At 37.7% G+C, this 12,776-nt stretch overlaps 1 protein-coding gene across 2 annotated transcripts in view; it reads right to left on the reverse strand.

Moving 5' to 3' along the window:
- Nucleotides 1-12,092, reverse strand: part of rasa1a (RAS p21 protein activator (GTPase activating protein) 1a) — a 79,637-nt gene extending 67,545 nt beyond the window's left edge. For both annotated transcript variants that reach the window (XM_052096750.1, XM_052096756.1), the window contains exon 1: nucleotides 11,221-12,092. In XM_052096750.1, the coding sequence (XP_051952710.1) occupies nucleotides 11,221-11,558 (338 nt within the window). In that variant the 5' untranslated portion in view covers nucleotides 11,559-12,092. The remainder of the gene's footprint in view (nucleotides 1-11,220) is intronic.
- Between the last annotated feature and the right edge of the window lie 684 nt (nucleotides 12,093-12,776).

The raw sequence follows: 12,776 nt of genomic DNA on the forward strand, positions 1-12,776 counted from the left end.
AACGGCACAATACGAATGTCACATTTGCTTTGCAAATGAGCAAACTCGGCACGTCGAAACATCAGAAACCTTCAGAATTGTTCAACAACCCAACAGTATGCAAATCGCCTGGACTTCCGATGTCATTGTTCCAAAGTTTCCACATTGGAAAAAAGGTGGAGAGGAGTAGGGTCTGGGATCAGCTGCCAAACAGCCTTGTTTTTCTTTATAAATGATGGAGTGTCACAGCTAGTAAGAGTCTGCACACGGGACTGTCCTACAGCACACATATGGATGACTAAAGAGCCAGTCTTCAACGAGCAGTTACTGTGCGGCAGGAGCTGAAATGGGGCCACACGAGGGATGGATTATACATGTTCAAAGAGTATGCAGATCCATGAATCTGTCATAAGTTGAAAAGGGCTGCAAATCTCTTTTAAAGAAATGACAGTCACTGCACTATGACAGTTACATTTTATAATGTTGAAATCCTTTTCAAATTAGTATTGTTTTTAAAGCTATATATTTTTTAATACATTTAATTATTTATAAAATTAAAATGTAACATTGACATCCATTTTGCATCAGCTTCTTAGTGTTAGTCGTAGGCCCCGTTTACACCTGGTATCAAAATGCATTTGAGGATCTAAACACAACTTGAAAGGCCAGTATGGATTGGCATCGTAAGGAATATCCAGAAACGATTCCACAATTTCTTTTGTACTTTTGAGGAAGAATTATTTGAAAATGAGAAATCCAAGTCTTATTGGATTTACTGTCCTCTGCAGTCAACTCCCCAAATGATGAGATCATTTAAGATTTCTACAGAGCAGATAACAAATCAGAAATACATTTCACACAATTCTTGTAAACGGTATGTTTGACTTTTTAGAGGCATAAATCCTATCCAATAATTGATCCCAACTAGAATATATTTAAAATAAAAATGTAGGGGATCATGTTTATGTTTGACAACATCTGTGGTCAAAGCAACAAAGTCAGCCACATTCAAATCTTTAGTTCCCTCGTTTTATTGTACAGATCGGGAATAGCAGTGTTGGTGATGTACTTGCGCACCGGCAGCTTGTACTGTTTGTCAAAGGTTTGAAGTACATCTCTAAAACTCAACCGTATGATAGGAGACCATCTCATTTGCGATATAATTGGAGACAGCTACTGTGCACTGGGCCCACATTTCACGGTTTCGTTTGTAATTATTGCTTTTTGCAAAAGCTCCGATGATAGATGGCTGACTTCCGATCTTTGCCAACCACAGCTTTTCTTGGTGCTAGCTTAGCAGCATCAGCATGGTGGTGGGCACACAAATGTATATAATTGTGAATAAAATTCACAATTAAAAAAAAAAAAAAAAAACTTTACATCATCTTGAATTTAAATGAACAATTATTGAATACAATACTTAACCAATTAAAATCCTCACCCCATTAAAGGTATGTATGTATGTGTATATATATATATATATATATATATGTATGTATGTATGTGTATATATATATTAGTGCCTTGCAAATGTATTCAGACCCCTAACCAATTATCTCATATTACTGAATTACAAATGGTGCAATGAAATTTCATTCTGTTTGATATTTTATTTTAAAACACTGGCGCCTCAAAATCAATCATTCTTAGGTGACATTGGTTTTATTTTGGGAAATATAAAAAAATTGGGAAATATCTAGTTTGCATAAGTATTCAACTGTAGAAGCTGCCAGGTTACACAGATTGCCCTAACGAGGACACAATTACTTTACCATTGGCATCCACCTGTGAACCATTAAAGCTGCTTGTCCACACTGAAACGTATGTTACTGCACATGCGGACAAATGCATTTTAATGCATAAGCCTCTGATTGCATGAAAGAAACATTTCAGTGAAGCAGCCAGCAGTCTGTGCCATGTGTGCCACTTGGCCTACCAAAGGCCCAGCGTTTCTAAAAAGGCAATTAACCAGTGTGGGTGTTCAATAAGCCCTAAAGTCAGAGCAAGTTTATTAAACAATTGCTTATCCAGCAGATACAACATGCACTCTTGTTGATCTCCAAATCAAACTCTCTCTCTCACACTCTTCAGCTCCAAAGAGAAACCGTTTATAACCCCAAATCCTTTTTAATCTTTGTGAAAGTAAAATCAACTTGCTCTTTAACCACAATGCTGTTTGTTTTCGCTCAAGCCCTGGCGCTTCAGAGAAGTGCTGCCCTGCTCTTCACTCACTCTCCTGCTTGTCTCTTTTAAGCAGTGGAGAGTGTCTGTGAAATATTTATCCCGCTACTGGCATCATTGTTTATGAATGAACTGCAGAGTAGAGAGGTGTGAATGATCATGGCTGTCTTCAGTGCATGAAAAAAGCACTAAGTTTAGTCACACACTCTGGGATTCAGAACCACATCCAACCCTGAGAAGGTATGCCACACTGTGTTCCCATTCAACCTAGTCCTGTCTATAAGAATTGTCTCATGACAAAAAAACAAACAAATAAAAGATAAAAACGAATTGCTGTCTGCACACTGAATTAAGATATAGACTAAACAATATCTAGCCTGTATCTTAATTCAGTGTTGCAGTGACATGCAGTGTGGCATAATTACTGAATGCATTTTGTGCTGAAACTGATTAAATCAACAAATGATCTGCTTAATCAAATTATTAAAAATAATCAATTATTCATTAACATCTCTAATTTGCCAAATTTCATAATTGTGACAGCCTTACTGACAAATAAAAACAATGTCACAGTAAGGATTTTCTTTTCCTGCTGGCCCAGTCGGGCAACATTCCCTGGCAACATCTTCACTGACCCAATCACAAAATCGAAATATATTTTTTTTAGCTCCCTATTTTTATGTGTGCCAGGCAAAATATTGATTATGTTACTTAAAATGTTAAGCTTTCGTTAAAGATTTTCATTAAGATTTATTTTGTTCACAATTAACAAAAATTCATAGTTGAGTAAGTACTAGAGGTCGACCGATATTGGTATTTTCAGGCGATGCGATGCCGATCTTTTGAAATCCGGGTCGGCCAATGGTCGATTAATGCAGCCGATTTATTTTGGCCGATATTTGGCGATATGTGCTTGTTTTTAACCTCTTATTTGAACCTTGTATTTGTAAGATAAAATGTAACACAAATAATTACTTAAGATAGACAAAATTTCTCAACAAATACATTTATTTAACACTTGACACTTAAATTAAAAATGTATAATGTAAAAACATATTGTATAAATAATGTATAACAAACATATTAAATAAACAAAGCAGGTGTTACGAACTGCTCCGAGACACGAAGGTTGAGATCCAAATGCAGCTTTAATTAAGTGGCAATCCAGACATGTAATCCAATATTCAGAGCATCCAAGAGAACCACAGGCATAACTAGGGATGGGTATCGTTAAGGTTTTAATGGTATTACTATCTTACCGATACTGCTTATAGATCCGGTACTTCAACGGTATTCTTAACGGTTCTTGTTGTTATAATATATATATATATATATATATATATATATATATATATATATATATATATTAAACAAAGATAAACGTTATATAGGCACAGTGATTTAATTTCAGGAAGGTCTACTAACATTACTGTTCAGGTGTGTTCTAAAAAGAAATCTAATAATCTAGTAATCAATTGTAAAATAACACTGCATAGTTTATCATAGATAGATTAAAGCTTATTAATGCAGACGTTATTCATTCAAGAGCTGCAAGTGATTTTCTCTTTGCCTTTTGTTGTTTGATTCGCAGTAATGGCTCAATCGTCGGCATGTTTATTAGGATGCTTCCCCTTTAAGACCGAGTTCAGATCTAATAGACTCCTGATGCAGCATATTTTCTCCCAACTATTTCCATAACTACATCTATTTAAGACATAAACTGTGTTTAAGTGAATCTCCAAGCCGGTCGTTTTGACATATTTTTGTGTATAGTTGATCGTTTAGACGCATGAAACCCAAAGTAGCCTATACTTTGCTTGTCTCGTTGCTGTCTGTTTCGGAGCACGCGCCGCCTTGGGAACGGTATCTCTTGCCCTCTTTTTATTATTAAACGCGTCCCCGCAATTTAGCAACAGTAGCTAGACTGCATTTTTCAACAATCACCGATCGTGCTGATTCTGACGTTAAGTTTGAGTTTTAGGGAGAAATGTCAGTGCACCGCTGTGAAGGGAAGGGAGTTGTGCTAGACAGAATGCGGCTTATGTATAAATATACTTTTTATAATCTTTGGAAGGCGAAATATAAAATAAATTCAGACTAATATCACAGATCTAAACCAGGCTACGTTTGAATGTTTAGTTCTGTCACTCATTAAGCAGGGCTGTGTTGTGCTCGCTGTGCGCGAGATCTCTCTCTCTCTCTCTCTCTCTCTCTCTGAGTGCGAATAGCTAAATTGCATCACAGACGAATGGTTTCATAGAATTATTATACATAGAAATGACTGGCGAGATAAAATAACTTTCTCTTTATAGCAATAATACATGTATTTTCTTAATATCTCCAGTACCAACAGCAGAACCGATAACGTCCGAGCTTACCAAAGCCAGTCCTTCAATAGCCTATAATGCATTGGTGTCTTTTTTATTACTTATTTCTCTATTTTTTTATTACTTACAACCCTCTCAAATATAAGACACACAAACAGAACAAATAAAAGTCTCAGATTCACTGTCTGTATTTGCAAAATTCTTGCTTACTTGATACACAACCCTTCTGCTGTGATAATGCAACTTCAACTACGCTATCAATATCCAAAGTAGCCGAACGTCGAGATTGTCGCGTTTTTTCTTGAAGTTGGCAGTAAAATATCAAAAGTTTTTAATTAAATATAAAGAAGTTATACAAATTTAATACTTACTGTTTTCTCCAAGGAACTTAGCTCCTTCCTTAGGCACTGGATGAGGTCTGCTCACTCTGATGGAAAATGACTCTAGGGGCAGCGTGCGTTGAACACGTGTTCCACAACAACACTAGGCTGCCCACAGATGCGCCTGCCTAATAATCGGCTTGATATACTTGGATATTGGCCGATGCCGATTATGTAAAAAATGCTAAAAATCGGCCGATTAATCGGTCGACCTCTAGTCATGACTCCAGCTCTGCTGGTGAAAATGTCTGTGATCACAAGGCTAAGCAGATATTCATCCATTCACCTCAACTTCACATTGTAGCGATTTACAACCTGCTTTGTCCACTTTGAGACAGGGTCTCAGCCCACTTTTCATAATTATTTTTTTAAACTCAATAAGTTAACAAAAACTATTATTATTATTATTCAGTTAAACCCTTAAACCTTTATTTTGGTGAATCACTGAAGACATTTGTTTGCAGTTGAGTTGAAACTATTCCTTTAAACACTAGGTAGCATACACCATTTCAATAACACAACAGAGCCACTCCTCACAGACCTTGCAAGTAGTTCATGTGACCTGAATGGCATGGGACACATACATGCATCCTCCTCACTGCAAAGGAGTTACTCTTTGTAGATGTGCACTGAGCCCTAAGCTGACGCAGGATTTTATTATGTCACAGACTTAGCCATTTTGAGCAGAAAGAGCTGAAATGTGAATAAATACATCATCATGGCCCTAATTCAGCAGTGCATGAAGAAATAGAAGCTTATGGAGCACCTCTGCTACAGCATTGGTGCATCAGAGAGCAACACAGCTCAGTCTTATAGGCAGCCATGTCTGTCAAAGTCAATCATCTCGAATCTCTGAGGAAACTTCCATCCTAATTGGGTCACCAGCCTACAGCTACAGTGTATGTTTAAATGCTAACAACTGTGTACAGGAGAGCGGCAGTGAACAAATCACAGGTCAAATGTTACAATTATTTCAGAATTTCTGGAGGGAATTTTTTTGTTTTCTATTTTGCTTTTTGCAGCAAAAGCAAAAAGTCTAAAAAGACCATCTAGGATGCTGAAAGCCAAGGGAAAATCAAGGACACTACAAACGGTGTATGAGGTTCAGAATATGAGGTTCTACCCTAAATAACACTACGAAAAATATAACACTATTCAAATGTTTTTGCTTTGAAAGATGGAATGAATCAATGGAGTAGCTTTGGTTTGAGCAATTAAAAAATATGTAGGTCTACTAAAAATTAAAAACTACCAAAATGTTGATCTTCCTTTGACCTCTGATTTAATTAGCTTACTTGTGGAAAGAGCTCCAACAAGTTGGTCAGTATATAAATCTCCAGGCCCGATTATCAGCCTGCTCTTGGGCAATAAGAGATATCAGAGAGGGCGACAATACATTTCATGCTACCAATCAGCTTATCTTGACACAGTCTTGTGAGGAACAGAAAGTGTCACCACCCAGACATTTTTAATTAGATTCAACCACTGATCTTGTTTGCCAAATGTTGATCCAGTATGATTATGGGTGACACTAAATGTAGTCACCTACGTATATCAGCAACTGCTGTTTCGCAATGAGTCCAGGATAGATGAAAAGCATTTAGGATTCTTGACAGGGACACTGGATCCATATAAAAAGGCCATGCCAATGATATGAATAGGCCAAAACTATTACACAACAAGCTATATTAACCATGATGGAATAACACTTAGTTGGCTGCTAAATTTAAATAAGCCTATGCATATTGATAGTTAGCCTATATTTTTCAGTTTTCATGAATTTTGTCATGACGTCAATGCCTGTTCTGAAACCTAGTGAGCTGCCTAGGGTAATGCCCAAAATGCTGTCCTTAGCACACCAAATATTATTTCAAACTGCAATTAACATTTTGAACAGAACCAATGATACTATGAAGCCAATTAATACATGGAGTGAACATTCAAGCAACAACAACGCTGGGGGGGGGTTTCTTCAACTGCCAATTAAATAAAATATGAGCTGAGGCATATGTCAGGAATTGCTGCAGTTACATAAAACAGGGCTCGACAATAAGGACTGCCCGATGGCCCGGGGCCAGTGTGAGAGAGATTGGGGCCAGTTGCTAGAAGTGTCACTTGCCCGATAGGGCCAGTGCTGCATTTATAAAGTTAGTGTTAGCAGACAACGACTGAGAGAGTGTGAGTGAACAAAGTCTTCTAACCGAGCACTCGGAGACGAGAGTGCGTGATTATATTTAGCTTGCAATGATTCTCCTAGAACACTCCTCAATGATTTCCAAGTATCACTTAGGTGTTATTAAACCCTCCTAAAATTATGTGACTTTGCTATCAGCACGTAACCGTTCTAAACAGCTGCAGCCACAACACTGTACTTGTTTGAATCATGAGGCACTAATTGGTTGCTTTATCCACCTGTAAAGACTGACTGTAGTGTGAGCCAATAGCATAGGAGAGTGGGCTGTGACGGAGCATATCATTGGTTTGAGCCACTGAACTAATACGCCCCATTTTCTCATTCAATTTATGAATGAGCAAGGATCAGCATCTTATGACTGATTGACAGAGGAGGCATGTCACTCGTTTAGTTCGGTAATCCATTTAACAAGAGAGAAAGGAGCTGGATTAATTAAGAGTATAAGTGACTAATGACATCATGACGTAATTAAAACCTGTAATTAATTTAGGCTATGTTGTCTTTTTTTGTATATTGCTTGATGGTAATGCACAGCAGTTCACAAAATGATAAGCTTTGTTGTCATTTGCAGGGAAAACACTTCTGACATTTAAACACAGATAAAGTCTCTTAGTAGACACGCTGGTTTGAATAAAGCATAATTAGACTAGTTTCCACCTCTGTGCTTTATCAATGGTTTAATGACTCAAAACACATAAAAGATGTTGATTTGCTGTCACCCAAGTGTGATATACAGAAATGGTTATATGAATCGTAAACAAATTCGAACGAATCCTTATATAATATGTATATATATATATATATATATATATTACACACACAGATGGCCAAAACTTTAGAATATTGTACAGATTTTTCTGCTTCAGATGGAAATTGCTACTTTAATTCACCAAAGTGGCATTCAACTGATCACAAAGTATAGTCAGGACATCACTGATGTAAAAAAACAGCACCATCACTATTTGACAAAAGTCATTTTTTCAGCCATCACTCAAACACCTTATCCTTGAGTAATCATGCTAAATTGATCATTTGGTACTAGAAAATCACTTGTGTTTATATCAAACACAGTTGAAAGCTATTTGGTTCATTAAATTAAGCTTAACTAAACAAGAGGATAAGTACATGAGAGTCTCTAGTTTGAGAAATAGATGCCTCACATGTCCTCAGCTGACAGCTTCATTGAAATCGACCCGCTCAACACCAGTTTCATGTACAACAGTAAAGAGAAGACTCAGGGGTGTAGGCCTTATGGGAAGAATTGCAAAGGAAAATCCACTTTTGAAACAGAAAAATAAAAAGAAAAGGTTAGAGTAGGCAAAAGAAACACAGACATTGGACAACAGATAATTGGAAAAGAGTAATATGGATCTTAACCCCATTGAGCTTTTGTGGGATCAGCTAGACTGTTAGTTGCGTGAGAAGTGCCTGACAAGACAGCCACATCTATGGCAAGTGCTACAGGAAGTGTGGGGTGAAATTTTTGAAGTAGTTTAAGAAGATTTTTTCAAATTGTAATAGTAATTTTTCAAGTTATTAATGTCCTGACTAATTGACTAATGTCAATTTCTTTAATAAGAGCAAAATCTGTACTTTATTCCAAACTTTTGTGTGTGTAATATATATATATATATATATATATATATATATATATATATATATATATATATATAATAAAATATTTAGCTTTGGACAATGTTTTTAAGCCATGATGTATCAGCTATTTTTCATTTTTGTTTTGGGGCCAGTGAAAACTTTGGCAGGGCAAGTAAAAGTCTGAAGCACTGGCCCGACCAGGCCAGTAGAAAAAATCCTTAGCGTTGAACCCTGTAAAACAACGTGTAATTGGTTGCACTAAAGTACAAAAAGCTGTTTGACCACCAACATTAAACGCTGAAGTAAGAAATGCTGAAATATATTTATCATTATATCCCATTTTTAAATAAACACATTTACACATTGTATGTGTTTTTCATTGCCAAATATGAATAATATTAATACCATTGCTGTGACTTGCAGTGCACTCTGTATTAGTATGTCTTTGAATTAAATTGCCTTTGTATACCAAAAATTTGGTAATTGGTTAGAATTTGTTTTATTGTATGGATAATATAGACTTTTGGACCATTGTAGTGTAATCACATTTAATTCATGAAGGGGTTTGAACAAACATATAATACAAGCACATGTACATAGCAATAATATCAGTATTGATTCAATTGATAAGTTTTAGGCTATATTTTTTTTCACTCTATTCTTTCTAATCACCCCTCAGACTGTTTATTGTCTGGCACTCAACTTGTCCAGCAGGTGAACTGAAATAATCTGAATAAGTGTCTGGAATGTATACCTCCTTGTTGATCAAATCAACAACACACTCTTCATCAAAGTTGCAGCTTTTAAAGAAATGTATTTATTTGATGAATCGGCTTGCTAAAGAACTCACTTGCATGTCTTTTGTATTGTGATTCCATGGTAGTTCTTCTCATCTGTGATGGGTTAAGGGCAGACCAGCTAAAAAGTGCTTTGTGCCACCTAATGCCCCAGGGTAAAATTGCTTGTCGATAAGCACCACCTATTGTAAAGGTGTAGATGTGTTAACAGCGATCATTGGCCTCACATTAATATGAAAGGGCCATTCGTCTGATACTTGCTTTGCATCAAGTCGCCTCTGGTGTGCAAAAGCCTTAAATAGGCAGTTCACAAGGTTTGAGACAGCCAGTAAGTGGACCACAGTAGGCCTGCAACTTCTAATATCCAATAAACTATCTTAAAGGTGCACTCAGTATTTTTTGTTTATGTTGTGCTGCCAATATGGCATTCGTCTTGAACTTATGCTGACACCCAGAGGTGTGGATGCAGCATCAAACAAACAACAGTTTTCAGTTGGCAATGCCACTTTATATTTACAATTCACAATCAGTCATGATTAATTTAATCCACGAGTGCAAGTGTCCAATAACGGTTATTGGTTAATGAGATTAGTGGTGCGTTCACATCATGTCAGGACTACTGTAATTACAGGATTCCAACTTCCAAAAAACTTTCACGTCTTCGAATGCTCTGACTTCACAGTAATGCTATCATATAAAAAGAACCAAAATGGCAGAGGCCTCAATAGTAGTTAATATATCTGTTTCAGATTACATTTTCTTGAAGTCATTGTTACCTGGATCAATTTCTGTGTTCTCAAATATTTTGCAAGAACAAATAGAGATGGATGAATTAATACTGTGATTAATTCCTCAGTCGAGGATGTGAAAAGCTTGAGATGTCTTTCATCTCATATTTAAAGTAATTGTGACTTTGTTTGAAAGCACCATAACATCCTGTCTACACCAGACGAGAGCAGCGTCATAAGCATATATTTCCCATTCTCATCAATGAAGCCGTCTACACTGGAACCATCCGTTGCGGCACGTCACATAGTGTTGACAATAAACGTATGCCAGTTCTTTTGCTGACGCGTGGCAGTCCAGCCACTTTATTACTCATATTGGTCCGTGCTGTCTGCACGTCATTTAGAATGTGCACTTCAACACTTTCAGTAGGTGAATCATTTCGAAGACTGTTGCTAAGCCCTCAACTCGATTTTTCGGCTGTACTTTTATATTTACGTCAATATTACTTTATATATTATTATAATTGTAAATAATATCTAGTTTACTCCAGTCTGCTGAGGTACTTCAACTACAGAATCAACATTACTTGCAAGTGAACATCATATTTTTAGGTAAATAGCCATCTTTTTTTCAAATAAATGTAGGTTTCAGATGAAGCAAAGAATTGTGGGTTGTGAGAGCCAACGAATGATACACCCCCCTTGTATCCTCTGAATCCCTGTGAATGAAGTTCGCATTCCAAGACTGCATTTGGAGTATCATAATCACTTTTCTGCAACGAGACCTATGTACACAGCCTTCGAAACAAGATTACAGCCACAAGCAGTTGTTATACCATTAGGCTGGTCATGTGATACTAACATGGCGGCCTCCATGAGGCGACCCTCTCATTGTAGAATAAAACAGCTTTTATAAGGCTATGGACATGGCTGGAGTCTTCATCTCAAGTGAGTGGTCGTGATTATTGAGGGAAAATTATAGAGTAGACCTTTAAATTATCGGCATAATAAATATATGTGGGAAAAGTGAATCCTTACTGGTTGGTGGGCGGCGCGGAGAGGGGAAAAACAACCTCTTCTTCCTCATACTCCGGCCCATCCTGTTGATCACTTTCATCCACACTCCCGTGCGCCCCGAACCCCGGAGGAGGCGGTATAGGTGGCAAAACCGCGGGCACATCAGTGGGGGATATCCGGCTGCTGCCCGGCCCGTCTGAGTTGGGAGACTCACAGCCAGCACCAGCTCTCACCAGGAGATCTTCTCCTCCAGCGCTCGGATAGATCATCACTCGAGCGGGCTTAGAGTAAAGGGAAAAGGGGGTCGAGTCGGGGCCTCTGCTGCCGTCCGATCCCCTGTCCTCGCCCCTCACCTCCATGAAAAAATTAAGAAGAGAGCCTAAGCTTCTTCTATGAGTCTGGTAAACCTGCCTTTTCCAGTCTTGGAGAAAGTTGGTGAAGAGAGGAGCGCGCACACACACGCTGGACCAGCTCAGTGGCTAGCACATGAGTTAGGTCTTCATTGTTTCCTGAGTTTCAGGTTTTCACAAAAAGACGAAGGGATTTTGAGAAATGAGAGATGTCAGACGTCCGAGTAGATTGGAGGCTGATGTATCGAGTCCCCGGTTCGGTCTGGTGTCAGTTGTGGCTTGTAGCCCGCAGGAAAGTGAGCTTTTATTGTCAAGTCTTTTCGTGCTTGTTATTTTGTTGCCAGTGAGTTGAGAACACGCTCCGATCTGCTACTTTTTAAGCGCTACGCAGTTCATCGGTGGTGTCCGGCACGGGTCTCCTCACTCGATCTCGCTTAATGAGTGAGTTAAAGTGTTTTCTTTTGTCGTAAATTACCCTTTTTTTCCTCGATTTTACTAGACTGGTGGAACATTTACCACAGCTGCTTCCAGTCCCACTCCTCTCCCCGCTCATGCGCAGACCTAACCAGCAGAGCGTCGAGCCGATTCACAAAAATGCGCGTCACATATCCATGAGATCTGCTATCGACAGAGTGAAGTCAAAGAAATAAACATATTGACATATGGTCTTGTAAGACATAAAAGAATGATAGCAAAAGTCACATATCTATATTCAAAACATAATCACCTTATCGATAAATTAAGGTGATAGGAGCATGTATGTCTAAATCTGAACTCATTTGCTTACGTTTGATGCTGAAATAAATGTTGAGTGCAGTAAGAATTCCACATATGACTTTCAATATTTTATAGGTTATCTTTATGAACTAACTATTGGGAACTCACTGTACTGTTGAAACAATAAGTTAGGCAAACAAATACAGTGTTACACACAATGAGATATAACGGAATAACCACCTAAGTCCAAGTGGTGTGCTTCACATATGGTAGAAAAAAACTAAAAATGCCAAAAATAGAGCTATAGGCCTTTTTCACAGACTGTGATGACACTTTTCTGCCTCATTTATCAGCGTAAATCTCAATTTTTTTATATTTTACATTTTTATTCAGCGTAAATGTAACTTGATGCTTAATGTTATGTTACTCTGGAATTTGCTTAAAAAGAGAGAGAGTGACAGTAAATTTGGCATCTTCACCCATCTGACTGTCTTAATCCACCACTCTCTT

The sequence above is a fragment of the Xyrauchen texanus genome, chromosome 3 (genome assembly GCF_025860055.1).
Source record: "Xyrauchen texanus isolate HMW12.3.18 chromosome 3, RBS_HiC_50CHRs, whole genome shotgun sequence".
In the NCBI taxonomy this organism is placed as follows: Eukaryota; Metazoa; Chordata; class Actinopteri; order Cypriniformes; family Catostomidae; genus Xyrauchen; species Xyrauchen texanus.